At 57.7% G+C, this 21,658-nt stretch overlaps 8 protein-coding genes across 8 annotated transcripts; 4 read left to right on the forward strand and 4 right to left on the reverse strand.

The window, feature by feature from the left end:
- The first annotated feature begins 110 nt into the window (after nt 1-110).
- On the forward strand, nt 111-3,761 carry B0H18DRAFT_975966 (uncharacterized protein). The gene has a single exon (XM_048044121.1). It carries the CDS (start codon nt 352-354, stop codon nt 3,586-3,588), a length of 3,237 nt encoding a protein of 1,078 aa, XP_047899130.1. The 5' UTR covers nt 111-351; the 3' UTR covers nt 3,589-3,761.
- Nucleotides 3,762-5,347, reverse strand: B0H18DRAFT_975973 (BAR-domain-containing protein). Its single transcript, XM_048044122.1, has 10 exons — nt 5,239-5,347; nt 5,152-5,185; nt 4,995-5,068; nt 4,873-4,934; nt 4,672-4,814; nt 4,525-4,620; nt 4,391-4,471; nt 4,151-4,332; nt 4,050-4,104; nt 3,762-3,999 (listed from the first exon to the last, which is right to left on the reverse strand). Exons 1-10 carry the CDS (start codon nt 5,250-5,252, stop codon nt 3,946-3,948), a joined length of 795 nt encoding a protein of 264 aa, XP_047899131.1. The 5' UTR covers nt 5,253-5,347; the 3' UTR covers nt 3,762-3,945.
- A 1,425-nt stretch (nt 5,348-6,772) lies between these two features.
- Nucleotides 6,773-10,819, forward strand: B0H18DRAFT_1174072 (uncharacterized protein; the record flags this gene model as incomplete). The annotated part of the gene is made up of 2 exons (XM_048035917.1): nt 6,773-8,531; nt 8,603-10,819. 2 exons carry the CDS (start codon nt 6,773-6,775, stop codon nt 10,414-10,416), a joined length of 3,573 nt encoding a protein of 1,190 aa, XP_047899132.1. The 3' UTR covers nt 10,417-10,819.
- Nucleotides 10,820-10,854: 35 nt separating this feature from the next.
- Nucleotides 10,855-13,070, reverse strand: B0H18DRAFT_868784 (uncharacterized protein; the record flags this gene model as incomplete). The annotated part of the gene is made up of 6 exons (XM_048039967.1): nt 10,855-11,454; nt 11,512-12,209; nt 12,271-12,355; nt 12,412-12,475; nt 12,529-12,845; nt 12,906-13,070. 6 exons carry the CDS (start codon nt 13,068-13,070, stop codon nt 10,855-10,857), a joined length of 1,929 nt encoding a protein of 642 aa, XP_047899133.1.
- Nucleotides 13,071-13,108: 38 nt separating this feature from the next.
- On the reverse strand, nt 13,109-15,358 carry B0H18DRAFT_975984 (S-adenosyl-L-methionine-dependent methyltransferase). Its single transcript, XM_048044123.1, has 10 exons — nt 15,146-15,358; nt 15,036-15,061; nt 14,804-14,970; nt 14,682-14,745; nt 14,393-14,623; nt 14,222-14,337; nt 14,086-14,164; nt 13,934-14,033; nt 13,711-13,872; nt 13,109-13,561 (listed from the first exon to the last, which is right to left on the reverse strand). Exons 1-10 carry the CDS (start codon nt 15,220-15,222, stop codon nt 13,555-13,557), a joined length of 1,029 nt encoding a protein of 342 aa, XP_047899134.1. The 5' UTR covers nt 15,223-15,358; the 3' UTR covers nt 13,109-13,554.
- B0H18DRAFT_975990 (uncharacterized protein) lies at nt 15,359-16,631 on the forward strand. The gene is made up of 4 exons (XM_048044124.1): nt 15,359-15,652; nt 15,716-15,779; nt 15,834-16,082; nt 16,135-16,631. Exons 1-4 carry the CDS (start codon nt 15,623-15,625, stop codon nt 16,245-16,247), a joined length of 456 nt encoding a protein of 151 aa, XP_047899135.1. The 5' UTR covers nt 15,359-15,622; the 3' UTR covers nt 16,248-16,631.
- A 449-nt stretch (nt 16,632-17,080) lies between these two features.
- B0H18DRAFT_975993 (uncharacterized protein) lies at nt 17,081-18,990 on the forward strand (the record flags this gene model as incomplete). Its single annotated transcript, XM_048044125.1, has 3 exons — nt 17,081-17,219; nt 17,287-17,467; nt 17,524-18,990. Coding segments are annotated over exons 2-3 (1,328 nt in total), but the record flags the coding sequence as incomplete, so codon positions are not given.
- Nucleotides 18,991-19,422: 432 nt separating this feature from the next.
- B0H18DRAFT_1114237 (uncharacterized protein) lies at nt 19,423-21,060 on the reverse strand (the record flags this gene model as incomplete). Its single annotated transcript, XM_048033094.1, has 9 exons — nt 19,423-19,533; nt 19,591-19,634; nt 19,687-19,698; nt 19,756-19,905; nt 19,960-20,087; nt 20,159-20,248; nt 20,310-20,516; nt 20,582-20,721; nt 20,776-21,060. The coding sequence occupies 9 exons, from the start codon at nt 21,058-21,060 to the stop codon at nt 19,423-19,425; spliced, it is 1,167 nt and encodes a 388-aa protein (XP_047899137.1).
- Nucleotides 21,061-21,658: the final 598 nt, after the last annotated feature.

Here is a 21,658-nt window from a genome sequence, read left to right on the forward strand (position 1 = left end):
TCAGCGCTCAGCGCTTAGATCTCATGAGTTGATCCTCAATTGTGCCACCGGCAACGGCCGAACGGGCATCAGTGCAGGGGTGACTCGGATTTGCCTACGCACCCCTTTCACTCTCGACCACAACATCCCTCCACCAGTGGCGGGCTTGCGTAGCAGTCATAGAGGAACATTCCCCTCAACCCTCGACATCGTAACGGGGCAGCGTATCGCAGACCGGAGTAAGTTCAACGGACATTAGGATCCGTGATCGTCGTAGTCACGACGGTCCATTTACTGATTACATCTACTTCTCAGACAGATCTTCGCAAGACTTACAGCATTTCTAGCACAGGAAGAACGGCAGCGTTTTCAATGGTGTTCACGCTTTCTGGCAGCCAGAAGGTGCCTGGAACGCCTGTCCGTGCGCCATCCGTGCCCACGGAGCAAAGCCCTGGGACGAACTATTTGGCCGGCTTCTCCTTCTCTCGTATCGGACAAGAACCTTCCTTGTTAAAGCGTCTCAGCAGCGCCGATCAGGACCAGGAGTTGCAATATCCTTCTTCGCGTTCCTCTCCGTCTCTTCCGGACGAACACGCAGCTAGTGCGGCCTCATCGCAAACAGCACCTCATGGTGTCCCAGGAAGCTTGCTAGGAGTTACGCTGCATAACGCTACTCCGCTACGTGAAGTTACGATGGCTCGCGCTTCCGTCGCACCCACGACTGACGACACTACCACTTCTGTCGCCGGATCTTCTTCGCTCTCAGCTCACCCCATCAGCCCAACTGCTCCCGGCGGTTCAAGCACTCATTACCCCGAATTCGTTCAGTCTCATCGCGTTGACACTACGCACTCGTCCCTCGCTCCCGCGAAAGCAGCACGTCTTTCCATCACCGCAGACGCGAGTACCGCGTCGTTACGACCTTCTCTCCCCACCTCTGCTGGGGCGAGTGCGTCCACCCCGTTCCAGGAAGCACCCCGTGGTGTCGTCGCGCAAGAAGCATCTCCTTCGGATCTCATTGCACGCATCTCCCAGGTCGCCGTGGAGAAGGCAGAGTGGAGCGAGATGAAAACCCTGCTAGAGCGGTACCGACGTGAACACGAGGAGCTACTCCAGAGGACCGAAGAATCCGCGCGCGCGTACTCGAGAGAGCGCGAGCAGGCGTCGAAGGTCTCCGCCGTTGCCGATACCGCTTTCGGCAAGCTAGAGACTTTGCTTCTCCGACAAGAGGAGCGTCTTGCCGCGGAGCAGCAGCAAGCCGAGTCGGCGCTCGCGGACACCCAACGGGTCATCGCTGATCGCCAAGCCCGCGAAAGCACGGAGGCCGAGGAAGCGTCCCGCGCGGCAGAGGCGGAGCGAGCACGCAAAGCACATGCTGAGGTTGAAGAGAGGCGCAAGGCAGCGGAGGAGGAAGCCAGGCGCATCGCCGCAGAAGAAGCGGCGAAACAACGCGCCGCTGCCGAGGAGATTCGCAAGGCAGAGGCGCAGAGGCAGCAGGCCGAACAGGAGATTCGGGAAGCCGAAGAGAAGAGGCGGGTGGAGGGAGAGCAGCGCAGGGCAGCAGCAGCAGCAGCAGAAGCGGCAGAAGCAGCGGCCGAAGAAGAGCGACGCAAGAACTACGACATCAAGCGAGCGGAAGCGGATGAGAAGAAACGGGTCCAGCTTGAGGCCGTACGAATCGAGGCACGTCAAATGCAGGAGAAGAGACCTAAGCCTGCGAAAGAAGAGCTCAAGGCAAGACTAGAGAAGGAGAAGCGTGAGGCGGCTTCTCGATCATCCTCTGTCTCATCATCTAGCACGAAGCCCCCTGCCAACGCCGAACGCAAGCAATCAGCAAACGGGAGCACACTGGTGAACGCGAACGCACCGGTAGCGGTTGCTCAGCCTCCCGCTATTTCCCCGAGTGTCGCGGGCTTATCCACTCTCCCCGTTAAACCTGTTACGACGAAGGCACAGCGGCCTGTCAAATTACAGACTGCGAGCAATAAGGGGAAGGAGAGCGGGAAATTCGCTTCAGGAGCGATCGTCAATCAACAAGCACAGCTGGGTGGCGTCCTTCCGTCCTCTGGCGTGGCGAATGGGACGCAGGCACAGCAGACGAACGATAGCCTACCATCAAACGTGCAGTCGCGATCGGAGCTGCATACACCGAAACGTGTCTCTCAGGCTAGCGTCAAAGCAGAGACCGTAACACCTCGTATACCCCACGAAACACCTGCGCAGGCAGGTGCTAGTGCCGCTACGTCCGGCCCAGCCACGACCATGCAAGACGAATCTCCTAGCACTAGTGAGCTGCCTGACCGGACCGCCAAGGCGTTGAAGGCAGTCCAACGGTCGGGTCAGCGCGGCCAGGGTAACAGCTCGTCGAAACGGGCTACTCCAGCTGGCGAAGCTAAGCAGCCCGCAGTTAAACAGGAACAGTCTCCTGATGTCGGCGAACTGCCCGCTCGATCCCTCAACGCAACGACTGTGCCCCAATCGACGGGCGTTGGGCCGCACGTCCACACGAACAAGTTGTCATCGACCGGCTCTCTGGCCAGCAACGTCATTCGTCCTCGTCCTACCGCATCGTCTTCGAATCCGATGCACGTCAGAGACACTCAACATCCAAGTCACTCGTCACCCTCGCTCCAGACCGGCACCTTACCTCCATCACAATCCCTGACAGAAAGGCTCCGTGTACCCGAAGCCTATGAGAGTCAATTCCAGGACCATTACGAGGATCCATGGGTCAATACCGTTGAGAGTGCAGAAGATCATCTCCATAGACGAGGTGAAGACGTCCGCGACGACAGACCTTCCAGTCGGCCCGCGTATGACCACTACTCTCCCCCACGCGATGTAACTCCTCCCCTTCCCCAGAGGATATCGTCACGGGAATATGATCATTATTCTCCCAATCCCGGTCGCCCGCCACGTCGCGAGGCCTACCGCAAGCGGCTCAGGTCGAACGAAAACACTTGGGCTAACGACGATGAACGCCCTCCTCGCCGGGCCAGGATTTCTCCACCCAACGACCCTCCGCAGCGACGGCGCGTCACGGCGCCTACACCTCTTGAACAGCCTGACTGGCCATCGACAAACGAAAGGGATGCACGCTGGAGCCCTCCTCCTCATCCTCAGGCCCGCGCGCAGTGGCAGAGTGACTCACTCGAGCCATATGACAATGGTTATGCAGCGCATCCCGTTAGGCGCGACGGCGTTGTCTCGCGCAGTCACTACGACGCCGGACCGACATACACCGTTGACCCGCCGAATTTCCAGGCAGGATACGACCATGCATCCGGGACGACGTCGACGAACGATTCACTTCCCCAGACGTCATCGTGGTCCGAAGACCATGGCGTACCTCTCCAAGAGCGTATTGCAGAACCAGAGTCACGATCTGGTCTACTCGCACGCATGAGTGACAGTTGGCAGGCGGTTAGTAATGGTCGAAACAATCGCAAAGCTGATCGGTCGCCTCCGCGGTCAGTGCAGCGTGGTCGCGGTGCAATTTCCACTGGCAGAGGCCGTGGCAGGGGCATTTCAACAAAAAATGGTGTGAAAGAACGCTCTCTTCAGTCGCGACTGACTGGTGGCGAAGGACTGGGCGCACGCCTGTCGTGAATGTAAGTTGTACATATTGGTGAGCTCATCGTAGAGCACATCTGCAGTGCCAATGATACGTCCTAGAGTTCTCTGCTTGTTGACCTCGTTTAGACCTCTTGCTGTCGTTTCTATACTTCGTGTCCGCTGGCCTCTTTTTCCCTGTATTCATGCCCTCTCCTGTCTTTCCAAACTGTTCTCCTGCGCAGTCTTATTCTATCCAACGCGATAATATATCCATGAAAATGGCGAAAAGGTGGTCCATACTCGTCCCAGCCGGATCTAGCCTGTGAGGAGCAGCTACGTAGAAGAACGTACAAGCCACGACGTAGTACAGAACCACAAAAACAGCGGTGCGTCAGTAGTCATACACTTCGCTCATTGCGCACCGCAGATGGTTAGCTCCCTCATTTCCTGAAGCACGCCCTCAACCTGATCGACGTGTTAGTGACAGAAGAGGACTGCGGAACAGAGAAACTCACCTGAGCATCAAGCTGACCAGCCGCGTAGTCGTCCCGGACGTTGTCTGCAAAATATCTGTGTCTGTGAGTCGAAGACCAACGATTATTCGCGGGAATAATACCTCTGAACGCCGCTCAGCTTCTCGTAGCCTTCCTCAGCGAATTTGCACTGCATCCTGATCATCGCTTCGAAGCTCGGGTCAAAGAACGGCACGCGAAGGTCGAGTAATTGGGGAAGTTCGGCGATGAGTTGGTCGTTGAGCATGTCGAACACCTCCTTCGCGTCATCGTGTTCCTGTTGAGCCTACAAGCGAGGGTGAATACGTAGGCATGCAAGACTTTCTGAAATCTCATGGACGCACTCTGGGTAGCTTGGTCGGGTCTTCGCTGGGCTTGTTGATCAGCTTGTTCATCTTGCTACGGGAGGAATCATAGTCGAGCATCTAGAACCGGCACGTTAGCAAAGGACAAGACCAGGGTCTGCAGGGCAACTGACCTTCTTGTTCCGTTTCGCAATGTGCTCGTTCACCACGGGGAAGTACGCGTTCATCTTGCCGAGAGGCTCCATGATGGTCGTCCTGTACGGTGCATCCTGGGGCATCACATCAGCAACGGCGTATTAAGCACGGAGTGATCCTCGTACCAACTCTCTCCCCACGCCGGTGTCCAGATCGTCCACCGCACGTTTGTACGCGTGCGCCGCCATAGCACCCTCCGAGCTCATGTCTGCTGCGCCGTAGAAAACATCGATCGTGTCCGCGAGCCGCCCTTGCGCTGAGGTCATGGCTGCGTCGGCAGGATCGGTCAGCCCGACTGCGAAGCTCACGAGCGGGCGGGCACGCACCGCGCATGGCGTCCAAGTAGCCCTTGCTGTCCTTCTGCAATGATTGACATTCTTTCTCAAACCTACGTGATGACGCGTTTCAGGGAGTCTGAGACAGGAGTGGGTGGTGTGGGAGAACATACGACTTGTACTTGGTCTCTTCATCGGCGAAGTCTCTGTCGACCGTGCGTTCGATCTGACCGGTCTTCTGCAGGAGCTACAATCGGAGTGCGTCAGCACCGTAGCAGAGCAGACTGAAGCGGGTCTCGGATCTGATGGGGCTCCGGGAATGAGACGTACCGTCGTTCCTGCTCGATTGACTGACTTCTTGAATCTGTGGTGCGCCTGTCTGAGAGAGGGCCCACTGTCTGAGGAGAGGAGACATACCCTGACCAGCTCATCTTTGTCCCGATGTGTCGTGATAGAGGTCGTAAACTGCGTTGAGCCAGAGGAAGAAGTACACAGCGGTGTGTGCCAAGCAGTGCGCTCTCAGCCCTGAGCCGCAGCAGACGCTCGGCGTCGAGTCTCGAGTCTGTAAACACGTGATATGATGGAATGACCGCCCCGAGAGCGTCCCGATTCGGATCTTGCGCCACACCAACTCGACCTCAAAACTTGTTCACAACGCCAAACATCGCTTCAACCGAGCAAGTCTGGCACTGTCTCATTTGCGCAGGACAGATGACTCTGATATTTGGGTTTCAAAAACATCATACTTAGTAATACACCGGCACGCCGGATGTACTGAACCGTTGTATGTAAGTACAGTACCTTGTCTTTTAGATGCCACCACGTATCTTACCGACACGACGGCTCCGTAGACGGCGCAATTGATGAGTGGTCTCCATTCCCGACCATGGCGCATGAGCATCGTGTGCGCACAAATAGACAGAGAGGGATCGCTGTTTGTGGACGACTGGTGTCGCCCCGCATCAATCGCATCTGTTTAGTTACTGTTTAGGCATGCCCGATGAACGCCCGATGACAAGCTATCGTCAGAATGCAGTTCTACAGTACGCGCACGAGTGGACAATGCCAGCTGCCATCGTGTGTTGGAACAATGTTCTTAGCTGGATGCTGCGACGTGGTTATTCTCCAGATCATTGCCATTGTCAATGTGGCGTCGTCAAATACAAACAAGCGGCAACACATTTAGCTGCCTGTCATGGCAGCAAACCGCATGAGGGCATTGTTGTTTCCCAATTGTTTCCGGGCGTTGCAACGAGACTGATACATGCGGCCAAACGGGGCGCTCTGCGCACCGGCTGCGGCTGCAGTGTTCAGGTTTCAATCAGCGTCTGATGCTGACCCAGCGCAGTGTGAGGCCGATGCAGCGGCCGCTGGGAGGGAGGGCTGAATTTGGCGGGATGGGGGGAGGGTAAAACAGAGGACGCGACGAAACGGGCTTGAAGGAGAGGCTGAGCGCCTGCTGGGCGCCAAACCCCGCTCTGTTTGCCTCTTGCCATTTCGGGCACAAGGCGGGTGCGTGTGGGCGGTCTTCCTGTCACTGAAGACCAGCTTGAGACCAGCCGTTGTCGCCGTTCCCCCATCTCCTCCTCCTTCTCCCCTCCATCGCCCCCCATGCTCCAGCTAGCCCACGACGATCCCCACTCCCGCCCCCCATCAGCTCAGAATCCCTTTTCGTCGGTCGCATATCGGCGCGGCAGTGTCCCCGAGGTGCCCTCCGAGACCTCTGCATTCCATCTCTTCCACGACTTCTTCCCTCCTCGCGCCCCGCTCACTCCTCTCCACTGCCAGCCCACTCTCAGCATCCCCGCGGACGCTGACCATCAGATGTCCGCGTCCCCACGCTCAGCCTTCCCTAGTTACGCTCACACCGACCCAGCACAGGAACGGGACCGCGCCGCAGATCACCTGCGCTACATTGGCCGTCCCATCCTGCCCACCCACAGTGTCCGTGATGGACTTGACCTCAGCTATTCATCGGCTAGAAGACGGTCGATCCCGAACCAGTACGCTCTCTGTTTTGTTCGCCGCTGATCATTCGCCAATCATTCGTAGTTGCAGCCCACACAACGGTGCTACCTCTCTCCGGCACCCTCCCGTGCACAACAGGCAATCCTCCAGGCGACCTAGTCACAGCGCCTCGTCTTCGGTGTCCTCGAATCGACGCACTTCGCTTCCCACCATCCACCTCCAGCCATCTCCTCACGCAACGACGCCACCCACCGAATCACATTCCCACCCGAATAGCGTCCTTGGTGGTCCTGACGATCTCTACTCTAACTTATCCTCCTTCACATTTGGCTCGGCACACACCAGTCGCTCTGACCACCTGGAAATGGTGAACCCGCTCGCTCCTTCGTCGGGTACCAGCAGCGCAGATCGAACGCCCCGGCCCTCTGTCTCAGGTCCAAGCTCTACCAGCACCCGTGCCAGCTCTGGCGTGCACCCGCGAACCCCTAAGGTAAGAGGGAGGGAGTTGGAAGACGAGGGCTCGAGGGCGGATGATGAGGACGAGGACGAAGCGGAGCAGCAGACACGGGCGAAGATGCGCGCAATGAATGACGGTACGCGACGGCCCTCGCTCCCGATGAACGTTCGTCCTCCCGCCACGTCGCGCTCGCCACGTCGTCCGTCTGTCTCTACTGCTGCTCAACGACCTGACGCGAATCCAGTTGACCGAGGTCAGGAGAGTACGCCTGAAACCTCGGAAGCGGAAACAGAGGCTGGGGCGCACGATGAGGATGGTGAACACGATGCCGAGGCTGATTTTGATACCGACGTCGAGATGGATTACCACCACGCAATTACCCCTGCATCGAGGGGCGCTGAAGCGTCGGACGCTGCATCGCAACATACTTTTGGTGGTGATTTCCGGGAGTACGTGTACAACTCCAGCTCGACAGGACACTTGGACGACAGGATGAGTATCTCTGGGGCATCGGAGGCTGGAGACGAGGTTCCCGAACTTCCCGTAGTCACACAAACCGAATACACCATTGATACGAATGGTAATGTGGCGGTGGTACAAGCACGGCGAGGCAGTATCCCATGGATGACGTCCGAAGCTGCCGAAGACCTTGCTTCCAGAGATCGGGAAGATAGCCTGGCGACTCTAACTGGATCCCCCATAGACCGCACGAACAAAGACAAGCCGACATTTTCCGACCCTTTAGGCGTGCAAACTTCTCCGCAGGATCAGTTACAGCTACAGATAAATGGTCGCGCTCCAAACGGCTCATCCGATCCCTTCTCTGGTTTCAACGTGAACTATATCTTGGGTGGACGCCCGGACGAGCAAGACGAACGCCGTTCCTGGCATTCAGCGGGTTCCGCCTGGATGCAAGTCGACCCCCATTACGCGCCCCCTGTCCCGATGGACGGCGCAAGACCTTCGGCAGACTTCGAGGCGTTCGACTTCCAGGGCTGGGGTGCGCCTGTAACTGGCGTCTCTGGAAGGCGTCCAAGCACGGTGACTGTCAGCAGTCTCGGTGAGGACGCGTTCATGCGTCATCTGCAGCGGTACGACCCCGTGTCGAACACGCGCGCGGTCGAGTGGACCTTCAAGCGGGAGAGCGCGGACAACACGTCGCAGGACGTGACGCCAGGGACGCGCTGGGTGCAGAGTTCTGCTAGAGCGATCGCACCGGGCACACAGGAAATATGGCGACAAGCGCACGTCGGGCGTTTCAAAGTAGATAAACTGCTGATGAGAGGTGCGTGCCCTTTCGTTTGTGACGGCCGATCGGTGCATGGTTCTGACACGTGTTGCATGGCTTGTCAATAGCTGTCGACGATCAGTCAAAACCGCCCTCGCAGCGCGTCAACGTCCGTCACATTGTCGATCCGTTCTCGCAAGGAAATGTGCTTGGCGGACCCATGGCAGTAGTGCACAAACATTCGCGCGCCATTGCGTTCTCCGTCTTCCGCAAGTACGATCTATTCAACCGTCGGCACTCGAAGTCGCGGGGCGGAAGCACGTCTATGCCCACGAGCTCGAGCATCCTGCTAGCGACGAAGCGAGTCCAGGAGCAGTACACAAGCACACGCACTACCAGCCAGCTTAACTCGCATGGGCTTTTGAAGGAGGGTGATGGCCGCTCACGCCCGCCGACCGCGAGCAGTGTGAGCACGAACGAGAGCTCACGGTCGGGCAAGCCCGGTCGCAGGTATTCAAGTGACGCCATGGATCGCCACAATTCCAGCGGCAAGAAGGGCAAGGGCAAGGGCAAGGATTTCGCGTATGATGTCCCAAGCAGCCCAGATCAGACCTCAAACACCGGCAGCAACACTGACGAAGAAGAGTCGGTGCGTTTCGCGAAAAATTATGCTTCATCGACATCTTCGAGTCCCTCTGCGCCTGCCTCACCAACGGTTGCTGAAACACACTATGCTTATTCGGTCGCGGATTCTGACTTCACGGCGGCTCGCTCGTCGGCGGGTCCTTCGTCCTCCAAGTTTGGGTCGCCTCCGCCGACAGCGTCGTCGGGGCGTATTGCCATTCGGGTGAACACATGGAGCATGGATGACGATGACGAGCACACGCCACCGCGGACGTCGCATGCTGAGGCTTTTGCAACGCTCGACCAAAACAGTATCGAGTACTTCCGCGGTCGGACTGAACAGCGCACAGCGGATGACTCGCATTCCCGGAGTATCGCGGAGCGCTTGAGACGCAGACTACTTGGCCAGCATCCGGTCAAGGTCATGTCTAGGCCTCCCTCCGGTCCACCCACTGCCGTGCTCGACGGTAACTACACACCGCCCTGGATGACCATGGCGCCGCGGTCTCGAGTGGAGGAGCGCGACCGAGTCATCCAGAACTTGAACGAGTCGTTCAAGGACGTCGGTTTGCTCCCGTCGTTCAAAACAAAGGGTAATGGGAGGAAGAAGGGCCATGGAAATGACGACAAGGTCAACATCTTCTCTCACGTCCCGCCAGAGTCTCTGCACATGCTCCTGCCCCTTTGGCCCGGCGAGACGGATCCGAGTTCCGTCACAGACGAAGACCCTTCGGCGTACAACATGCCCGTCGAGGAGCGCCAGTACCTCCTCGTCTACTACGTGCCTCAGCCTGAACGCACGGAGAAGAGCAAGAAGAAGCAGGAGAACAAGAAGCGATCGCGTTCTGGGTCTCGTGCCCAGCATCCATCCTCCGCCTCCTCCCACCCAAAGACCGTCATACTCAGCTCCTTCTCCGTCTGCGCCCGACTCATCTCGTACCACGACCTCCTTGGCACTGGGGTGAGGATACCCATCGACGGGCTGTCCATCACGGGTCCTATGGCTGAAGCCATCAGCGCCCTCCCGTCCGCCGCCATTCGTGAGTCGCGCCTGGAGACACCCTGTGCCATCATCGGCGTGTGCAGCTCGCGCTACAAGGGTGTCGAGTTCCTCCCAGAGGGTCTGGCCAAGGTGGGGCTGGCGGTGTCGCAGCCATCATCAACCTCTGCGGGGGATCGCGTCATGCGCCCCCTCGAAGCGGAGGAAGAAGAGCTGATCTGGAGCCTCACTCCCATCGGTAGGGCCGCCGTCGAGATGGCGTGGTTGGGTTGTCTCGCCATGTCGAGCTTCGGGCCCGAGCCGTCACCTGCCAAATAGCTGCTTATGATCCACATGCTGCTTGTTCAGTCCATGCCCTACGATATCTACGCTGCCTTACTCAAGATCTCTCATGACTATCCATTCTACTTACCCTTTAGCATCTATCTCTTCGATACCCTAGGTCGTATACATTGCCTGGTCTAAGTAACCACTGTGTCAGTTAGCACCCTCATGGGTAAAGTAGAAACTGTATGAATATTAGTCTCCTTCGTGTCTTCTGCGCAATGCGACGTCTGTGTTTATAATTGGTTTCGTTCCTGATAGCCCGACTCGTGGTTGCGACGACATACAGCGTATGCTGCGACGTGCTCCGAAAATAATCACTGTGTATCTTAGACTTAGCAACTACCGCAGCAAAAACGATGGCTTCGAAGCAACCTGACTGAGACTGGGTATGATACAATGATGAGAAAATTCTACGTAACTGTCTATGCACTACATAACGACAAGCCCAATGTCCTCTCGTCCAATGGATGGCAGCGTAGGCACGTAACCTGACGCTCGCCAGACGACGCCCCACATCGCCAGGAGCAGCAAGCCGAAGCAGAGCGCGAGCAACCGCGCCTCCTCGCCCGCCTGGCTCCGCTCAAGAAGCAGCTCGCCCACGCCCTTCTGGGTCACGTCCGGATGCCCACTCTGACGGAGCTCGCAGACCCACCGCCTCGTCCACCCCCTGTGCGACCTGCGCCAGCCCGTCCCGACGCCGATGCCCAACAGCATCCCCGCGCTGACCATGTTCCGCCAGATCAGCCCCCCGCCCCCGCCGCCCGAAAGCACCGCGCGCCACTCGGCGACGTACAGGTTCACGGGCAGGCCGTGCATGTCGCAGAGGAGCTCGAAGGAGCCGGTCTCGAGGAGCGGGAGCGCGGGCGCGTGCGCGGCGATGTAGTTGATCGTGAAGCGGGCGAGGCGCGGGTTGGCGAGCGCGATGCGCGCGGCGCCGAGGTGCATCGCTTCTTCGCCGTGGAACTTGACGATCGTGAGGTTGAGCGAGCGGAGGCGGACGAGCTTCTTGACGGAGCGGGAGAACGAGTCCTGCGATAGATAGGTGTAAGCCTCATTCATGGCGGTTCCAAGACAGAACCAACGTACAAGGTAGAAGGAGGGCTTGGTGGTGCAGGTGAGGTCTAGGTGGAGCAGTTGCGGGCACGACGCGACGATGGTGCGAAACACACCGTTGCTGTCGTACCCGCTATGCAGCGCGAACGTGATGGTCAGCGACGTCAACGCCGTGAGGTCCATCAGCACGCGCGAGATGGAGAGCGGCGTGAGCTCCCTCAGCTGCATCGGCTCCGGGAGGCACACCCGCTTCAGTGTCTTCGACAGCGGCGTGTCACTCAGCGGGACGTGCTGAGCCCACTGTGCGCCCCAAAGCACCTGTGCATTTAGGTTCGCGTTTGGGCCTGCGCCTGCGCCTTGTCCACGGCTGATCAGCGCGCGGAGATGGTCGAGGGACCCGGTGAACTCCATCAGATGTGGGAGGGCGTCATCCTCGAGCTGCGCGAGCTCGAGGTGGTGGATGTCCGAGGGGGGAAGGATGTGCAGACCTTCGAGCGTAGGATGGCGCTCGAGGAAGTCGACGAAAGAGGGGATGCCCAAGCGATCATGCAGGGAAAAGTCCCCCGAGGCGATGTCCCCCACGGTGAGGCTTCGCAGACACGGCCAGCGTGTTCTGTACAGTGGGACCACATCCGAAGACTCGAGTGAGGTTCCTGCGATCGCAAGGGACTCCAAGTACGGACATCGCTGCACGAGCATGTCCCACAGGCGGGAGAAGACGGGCGCGCTTTCTGTGACGTGCCGGCATCTTAGCCTGAGCCAAGTTAGCTATATGCGCGAAGGATGGCTTACCACGCGAGGCGAGGTGCAGTTGGTGCGCGTAGAAGCCATCTTTGAAGATCAGCGAAAAGCCTTCGAGGCCGCTGAACTTAAATAGCTGTAGTCGAGGAGGATCTGAGTATCATCGACGATCCAGTCCATGACCATACGCACATGACTGGTGGGGCGAGGTAAGAAACACCCGAAGGTCGTGCCGATATGTCGTAGTTCCGGACATCTTGTGCGAGACCAGTCAACAGCGAGCGGTCGCCCCAGCACTCCAAAGCGCACCTACGCTGCAGCTCGGACCACATGCGGTCGTCCGGCAGCATGTCCTCCCCGTCCCACTCGAACACATGCAGGTCGCGCAGATGCACGGCAGCGGAAGCGACTATCCGCGAGATGTCGCCCGCGACGTCCCACTCCTTCGTCTGCAGGCGGGGTCTCCACGACAGCTCTTTCTCGGGGCGGACGACGAGCTTGCGGACGTGCCGCGTGACGTACGGACACCGCTCGAGCATGCGCAGCGTGGCCTCACACTGGGCGGGGCCCTGCAGCTCGACGGCGCCATAGATCGCAGAGATGGTCTTCGCGTAGATGACGGACGACTGCAGAGTGACATATGAGCGACAGCGGGCCTAGCCGGACGGAGTAAGGGGATGACCTACAACGAGGCTGAGCTGGAGAACGCCAGACAACGTGTTGAGGTAGGACGTAATTTCGAAGAGGATGTCGGCCGGCAGCGCGTTGAGGCTCAGGCGGGTCGGCGAGGGGGTCTGTTGCCAACCCAGGAAACGGTGGACGGGATATAGTGCGGCGGAGACATCTTGCATAGTAGGCAGCGCAGGCGGTGCGGTGGGGGTGGGAGCTACGCTGGGTGTGGGCGGTGTAATGAGCTCGATGGCCCATTTGACTGATGCGGTCGTCCCGCACGGCGGAAATTCGGTCTGCAGTTGTCGCTCCCGAAAAAGCCGTCGCCTCGTACATACTCATATATCCTGTCTGGCAGCACCATTGCTTCTCTGTACAGAGTCTGTTCGTATGTAACACGTCGGATTAAGTACGCAATCAACGCATACCACTCGCCCACGTATTTCTTCCTACTCTGCTCATGGAGCGCATTCTCGCCCATTTTGGTTGCATGTTTGCAGGATGCAGCGACTCCTCTCAAACAAGCTCTATACATGTGACTGGGCCTGCATTGACATCCGCGGGAAACCTCGACGACGGGGCTGGCATGGACACCCATCATGGGTCAAGATCAAAATAACACATATGATCGCGGCAGCTCTGAGTCCCAAAAGATACAGCAGTCGTCTAATACCTGCAGGTCGTAACGCGTCCGCGGTAGTCATCAATGTGCACGCCAAATCCAGCGCAGGGCAATGCAGTAAATTAAGACCTGACAACCGGTCAGCGGTGGCCCACGGGACACGACGCAGCGCCGGGGGAAGACAGGAAAGACAGACGCACATTTTGTAGTGTACTTCGACCTCCGGCTCGTCGTTGGTCTGGTATGTGACAAGGATGTCGAGGTCGCGCGGGTTGCGCTCGTTCGGTGCGCACGACAGACGGCCTTTGACCGGCCGGCCCTGGTATAGAGTGAGCGTCTCGGGCGTGTAGAATACAGTTTGCCTGGAGAACGATCCCGGTCAACACTTTGTGCGCATGGGAGGATCAGATCAACTTGACTCACTTCCAGTGAGTGTATTTGGCATGGGGCCCTGTCGAAAACTTCACCTTCGTGTGCGTGCACTCAAAGGAGATGTCGAACCAGGCCAGGAAGGCATGCGCGTCTGCGGAGAAGCACATCAGTACGCAATCTAAGGCTAAATTGCAACGGCTCACAGTCGTCCCGCGTGGGGTTTAGTGTGAACGGTGCCGTAAAGGTAAGATCTTCCTTCTTTGCCGTCAGCAGGTCGATGTGCTACGAAGGCAGTTCAGCAATAGACCAACTGTACCCGAACGGGAACAAACTATGTACCTTCACAAGGCAGGGATCCGTGACCACTGCCTTCAGGTCGACGGTGTCTACAAGAGGCTCTCGCAATGCGATGTCCTTGATACACGAGTAGTCGAACCCGTATACGTTGTCCCAGACTGAGCCAGCGCCAGTGAGCATTATGATTCACCGCATCACTCATATACGACCTACAGTTGATCTTCTCCTCCTTGTAGTCCGCGTCTTCGATCGCAGCGAGGTACAGCGTCGCGGTGTCAGGGAAGATGAGGCCTCCGGGCTTGAGGTAACGGTCACGTGCGAGCAGCACGGTATCGAGCATGGACTCGTATAGCAGGAAGTAGCCCATCCATTCCGAGATGATGATATCGAATTCCTGCATGGGTAGCGGGACGTCCTCGAGCTTGCCCTTCACGAGCGTGATCGCTGAACAAGGCAAGCGTTCGGCGCGCGATCACGAAGCGGGGGGTATATGCGGACTCACTGTCCTTGAAGCCGTTGGCCTCGATGATTTTGGTTGCCTGATCGATGATGTTGGACATGTCGATCTATATGAGACGAAGTTTAGGATGACGCGAAAGTCGTGAAGTGCGCAATGGCACAGACCCCGACGACGTGTTTTGCGCCCGCCTTTGCGGCGAACATGCTCAAGATCCCAGTGCCACAGCCAACGTCAAGCACAGTCTTGCCTTTGAACAGATGCGCGTTGTTGACGATCGCGCTGCGATATGATCCCGTCCGGACGCTGTCCTTCAACATCTCTTCGTGGATACCTGAGGTGAAGCGCGCGAACCACAATCAACATCGCGTTCTGGAGATGCACAGCTGCAACGCGTACCAAAGTGCGCGTACGAGTCCGCATAGCTACACACGCCGTCATCAACATCCAACTCGCAAAACTCTGCGGCACAAGCATGATCGCAGAGCGGACAAAAGGCGCGAACTGACTAGTCTCGTGAAGTCATGTTGTCCACCGACACATCCTTTTCCAAACTAGCGGATGTCGACGGTCCTGCGTTGGCCATTTTCTTCTATCGGCGGGAGTGTTTTCGTATGAACTGAGGTATGATGGATGTGACGGAGGCAAAGGAAAGCCGAGCAGCAGAAGGCCAGACGAGCACGACTGTAGACAATTGCGCGCTTGCGCCACAAAAGTCCTCGAAAGAAAATGCGCACCGGAGCCACGTGCAGGCCTCGATCGGATACAGCGCGTCGGGCGCACGTGACCGAGGCGCGCGACGCTGCGCGGGCGTCTATGCTCGGTGCGGGTGTCTGAGGCCGGGTCCCACAGCGGCGCAGCTCCGGAGCCGCGTTCGAGCCGCTCACAGCTGCGCGAGGCAGTGCTCCGCAGAGGCCCACCCAGTCAAGACCCGCCCTCGCTGCAGGCGGCGCAAAGCAACCCCTGTCTTCCCTCCACGAGTCACCATGATCGTCGACCCCAACAGCACCACCATGGTCCGTCTCCCGCCCTACATAAGCCCGTGCTTGACGTGGGTGTCTAATTTCTACCCCCCGCAGGCTACATCCAAAGACGACATGCAGGCACCACCCTCCTATGATGAGACCATGAAGGACGCTGCCGGTAGGTGATACGCGTTCGTGTCTGTGATCAGCGAGCTCATCCACACGTGCACAGCCTCCGGCCCGTTTGTCGCTGAAGGCGCAGCGAAAGCCGACCAGGTGAAGGTCCCAATCCCTCCGACGCCATCACATTCGCCGGCGGGGCCTTCGTCGCGCATACCGTCCATGCCCACCACGACGGTGTACAACTATGTGAACCCTGCTACGGGCGAACACGTCGTGTCCCTCCTGCCTCCGGATCATCCGCAGATGGTCTGTCTGCAGCAGGGCGGCCACGTACCGAGCACGCGCTACGGTGTCCTCGGTGCGCTCGGACATTCTTCAGCGTGGGTAGGCTTGCTGACTGTATGTTGCAGGTATTTTGGCGGCCATCATATGGTTCCCTGTGGGCATTGCCTGCTGCCTGCTCGACCGCAGAGTGAAATGCGCACGGTGTGGACTTACCATCGACGAGGGCGTATGCGCATGAGCACTTCATGAGCGCGACAAGTACTGCTACCCGGCTCGACTGGGACTTGACTATTGCGCCCTATTCTTTTTCTGTGGTTCTCATGTTTCTCATTCGGTCTTTGCCACACTGTATTGTACGTACTCTGCCGCATCCCTTGATCGTACATCTCCCGCCTTGGTGCATATAATCCGGACTGTTGTATACATAAGTGTACTTGCCTAGAATCTGTTACTGTCAATCGATCCACCCTCGATTTCACTCGATTTCATCTGAGTGGCTGCGCTGCTGGACATACGTCGCGGCATGCGCGGGTGTTCATACGTGTTGTCTGTTGACTGGCTGTGTCCAGTCAAAGAGAACATAGATGGCGTTTTTTTGGCTGGCGTGATAGGGCGAAGATGGGCTGTGCCATGACGCGTCCAGGTGATCTTGTTCGCCGCGTGTACCGCGTACCGTGTTGTGGATCAATCAATCATCATCGGTTAGCACTGCTTCAAGTCTGCTTGATCCCGGCATCGGAGCCAGGGCGGGCGACGCTCTTCTGGGCATCTCGCCCCCTTCGCTCTTTTACAGGCAAATTCGACGACATTCAGCCTATGACATTGAGAAGCACAACGGTGGGTGCATGAAGCTTCAAGTATTGCAGGTCTGTACAGGGCGCATGAAGACCATCGTGCAAAGTGCGACACATGGGAGAACGGGCCCATCGCGCGTCGCCATTACTTCCTGAGCGGCCATTTCGTGTTTCATCACGGCAGCCGCGCACCCGTGCTACCAACCAGGTATCCTGCCGAGTCACCGCCTGTCCGGCATTGACTCCCAGAGTAGATGGAATTTGGTCTGTCTGATGCGCATGCCATCCTGTAACTTGGCCGAGCCGGCCAACTTTGCTGGGGGACGGCGTATAAAGATGCGCGCGACGCGTCGGAACACCCCAGCTCGCAGCCTTTCTTTCATTCTTTCAGAGCTCCCAGGTACAGGTGCCGGTCGGTGAGTAGTCCCCCTCGATGTCTGCGCTTCGTCGGTGTGCTGACGGCGTCCTCTTCTCCCCATGCAGCCTTACTTGTACTTCTTTTTTGCACTCTCTCGTTACGATTTTACGACTTTTCTAACTCTCCTCTTCTACTCAACCGTTCTACTTTACGCCGTTTTTTCACGATGCGTTCCTACTCCGCCATCCCTGTCGCGCTTGTCGCTGCTGCGTCCGTCGCGCCTGCCTTCGCTGCCCCGATTTTCAGGTGTGTACTCTTCCTCATTCATGTCTCATGGTCGCATCCTAATGCCGCCGTTACAGGACCACTGACATCGAGGTTCGCGATGACTCGTTCCTTCCCGCTCGGGAGGTGACTGAGTTCGACGCGCGTGCTGTTGATGATGACTTAGAGCTTGCTGCTCGTGATCTCGACGAGGAGCTCTTGCTCGTTTCTTTGACGAGGAACTTGAGGCCCGTGAGCCCCACCACCACTACGAGGAGGAGGACGACACCGAGGAGCACCACCACGGGCACCACCTTCACCACGGGCACCATGATAGTGAGGAGTACGGCCACCACCACGGCCACCATCCCCACCACCACCACCACCACCATGGTGAGTTCTTCCATGACGGTGACCACTACGACCAGCGCATCGGGCACTACCACGGTCACCACCACCACGGCCCCCACCACCACCACCATGGTCACTACCACCACGCGGAGGACTTCGATGATGAGGAGTTTGGTCACCGCCACCACCACGGCCACCACCACCACCACCCCCACAATGGCGAGCACTACCACCACGACTTCGCCCGTGCGGCTGGTGATGCGCCGGTGGCCGAGCAGCCTGCGACGGCGGCTCAGCCTGCCGCTGCCGCCCACCCTGCGTCTGGCGCTCACCCCGCGACCCACAAGGCTGGCGCTGCTCACTCTGGTGCATCCGAGCACCCTACTTCACACGAGTCGTCGCACGCCGCGCACTCTGGTGTGCACAGCCAGGAGCGCCTCGGCGCACACACCGGCGCGCACGGGGAACACGGCGGCAAGGCGGGTACGCACGCGCACGTCCAGGGCGCTCACGTTGGTGCCCATGAGCACTCCACGTCCCACTCCGGCACCGGGCACCGCTCTGGCGCTCACCGCACCTCCCACAACGCTGTTCCCGGCCAGCATGAGGCTTCGGAGCACGGGCACGGCCGGCACCAGCACGGTGAGGCGCACCGGGACGTCGGCGCGCACACTGGCACGCATACTCACGAGCGCGGCGCACACACCGGCACGCACTCTCACGAGCGCACCGGCGCGCACGCCAAGGCACACCCTGGTGCCCAGCGCGCAGGTTCCCAGAGCGAGGAGCACCCTCTCGGTGCTGCGCACCGCACCGAGCACAGTGCTGCCCACCCTGGCGCGCAGCACGGTGCCGCCAACGCTGGTACCGAGCACAGCGCTAGCTCTGTCCGCACCGGCGCGACGCCTGCGGTGTCGGGTACCGCGGACCACAAGACGCGTGCGTTCGAGGTGCTCGCTCGTGCGATCTTCGGTGACTACGACGAGCTCGACTAAACGGGGGTTTGAGAACGCTGAACGGCATGATATGTTCTGTAGTAGATGGATAGTTCATCTGTATTGTTACGACGAGAATGCGAATAGCTCTGGGCTGCGAGTCTCGCTAATACCCCTGTGTGATTGCGTGAGATCTGGCTCGCATGTGTCTCTAGCTCAATTGTCTTGGCGATTGTGGGTGTATGGTGGGTCGGTCTCATGACTGTGTTCGTCGGAAGATATTTCTCTTGATGTTAGTGAGAACTTGTTTTATTGTCGATAAACTTCGAACGCGAGATGTTACTTGTGATATCTGCCTTGTGTTCTTCGACGCGATGCTACAAGTGTTCCTAGGCGAAGCATGCGCGGAATCGTCGAGTCGATGCGACGGATTGAACTGTATCATCGCGGTATGACTCAAGGTAAGTAGCGGTGACTCGCTGTCGATGCCTCCTTCAACGGAGGATGCTCGCCTATGTATCACTGTGTGCCCAAAGGCGGTGAAACCGCCCGAGACTCATCCGTAACGGTGTCACCACCGCGACCGGTGAAAATTGATCTACATAGATACATCTTACATGTCGTTCGCCCTAAAAAACGTGAACACGTACATATACGAGGCCCAATACGTATACCCTCTGCACCAAACCCCCCCACTGTATACCGCCGAGACTATACCGTCATAGCAGTCTGTGGAGGCGTCCGCAACGCGCGCCACTTCTGCCACCTAGGCGAGTCATCCTCTGGGTTCCGGAAGAGGAACACGGCGGACATGAAGATGGACTGTCATGGCTCGGCGTCAGACTAGCACATACGCGAAGGGCAGAGACGGGAACTAACCGAAAAGGTGAGCAGTGCCAGGCAGGGTAGTATCCCAATAAAATCTGAAGACTAGTGTAAGTGATACACATCGAGGGATTCTTCTCATGGACTAACCAATGTCCGCACCTAGACCCATCACGCGTCGTCATCCACTATTCACGTCGCCAATACGATAGCACTCACCGAAACCATTAGGGGCCCCCGGCATTGTACCGCGCAACTGGGTAAACGCAAACAAAGTCGCGACCGGCAATACCAAGATGTCACCCCTAACGCCCTTCCCGAAGAAGACCGAGACGATGCATGCCATGATGAATGTGATGGTAATCATCCCTGACGCAGCCGTCGTAGTCAGTAAGGTAGATCACGACCAAAATCGATACTCACAAATGGCGATCACGATGAGCAATGCATACATCCTAATGACCTGCCCTCGGGTCACGACCAAGTTCTTGATAGAAACGTCATTCGCAGCTATTCCGGAGGTAGCGGTGTCGAGTTTCGCGTTGAAGCCACTGAACCGCCGTGTGGTACCGTCAGTTGAAGGGCGGATGTTAATGGTAATACGCAGGCTAATGTCACGTACACAGCGATTCCACTAGTAGTACCAATACCGAGAGGTACGGTACTGTTGTCACTAACGGACTGCGCGAAGAACGCCAGAGTGGACGTGTACCTGACGACACCTTACGTTAGTAGTCGTCGAGAAGACTTCTTGAAAATCGACGCGTGCTCACTTGTCGAACGGATACGATTGCGCTGACCGACCGCCATAGTAGAAGTTCGTCATGGCCACTTGCGTCCTGAACAGGGGCGAACTGTCGCGATAATCAGGGTTGCCGCTTGCGTTGTAAGCCTGATAATCGGTGGCATTGATAGTGAAAATCGGTGGAGGTTTCTCGTTGTTCGCCGTCGATGTAGAGCCCGCGCCACGCAGCAGATTCCTGGCGGCAAGTGATAAAAGTGTTAGTAATCTGGGTATTCCTCGTCCAGTAGTACGTACACTTACTGGTCAAAGTAGATATCTACATCCGGACAATCTGACGTCGACGGAGAAGAGCCATCGGGACAGAAGTAATATAGAAACCAGTCCAGCGTAATGGACTGCGAATCCGAGTCGACTGAGATCAAGTTGGCGTCCATTTTGACCTACGTATCGTTGCTCAGATTTCTTCAGGAAGACGCGTGTTACACTGCACCTACCCAAGTCGGATCTTCAATCAGAAAAGAGTCAAGCACCTGGACACCCTGGAAGGTGCCCAATCGCAAAGACCAACCCACGCCGATGCTAGTGCACACGAGGATCAGGATGAAGAAGACAGAGACAACGATCCAGTGCCTCTCGACGAAAGCGAGAGTTGTGTTGCAGACGCGGTCTGCAAACAGCCTCATCCTCGACGATCGCTTTGACGGAGACGCCGTAGTAAGTAAGTCGGCACCATCGTTGGGAGACTGCGGCAACTTTGCGATCGAGCCGGGCGTCGCCATGGGAGTGTCATATGGATCGTATTGCGGGAATGCTGGTAGAGTCTGGGATCGCTTTTCAGACAAGCCGAAATAAGTATCCCTGTCCAGACTGGGGGTCGGTACCGTTCCAGCTCGCGCCGGAGGCCTGTGCGCGAGGTCGATGCCTAGAGTCGACGTTGCCATATGTCGGACACGCTCGCTGAGCTGGAATGCTGTGAAGGGAAGACAGACGGTCTTGTAAACGAACAGATGGCGAAGGGGCAGTCAAAAAAAAAACAAGAACAGTCTCAGCGAAAGATCGAAGTGCGCCTCCTGTGATTGTGCGATCTTCTTATAAGCAATTCATGACGAGGACCGACGGCCTCAGCCCTCACCGGCACCGGCAGCTTCGTAATCTGCGGTTTCATCTTGATGGGAAATGAGTTACGAGACTTTCGTGTGGTTTGACAGCGGATGCGCCTGACGTCGGTCTCCATCCGTCAGAACACAGCAAATAGCCTCAGTTACTACTCACGCTAGCAGGCACTAACAATCAGGGCGCGAGACGGCCATCCCAATGTACTTGAGGATCGGAGTTGCAGGATAGAGTAGTATTCGACTGTGCCAACTTTGTTTGGAT

Source organism: Fomitopsis serialis (genome assembly GCF_022376445.1).
Source record: "Fomitopsis serialis strain Sig1Antser10 chromosome Unknown B0H18scaffold_4, whole genome shotgun sequence".
Lineage (NCBI taxonomy): Eukaryota > Fungi > Basidiomycota > Agaricomycetes > Polyporales > Fomitopsidaceae > Fomitopsis > Fomitopsis serialis.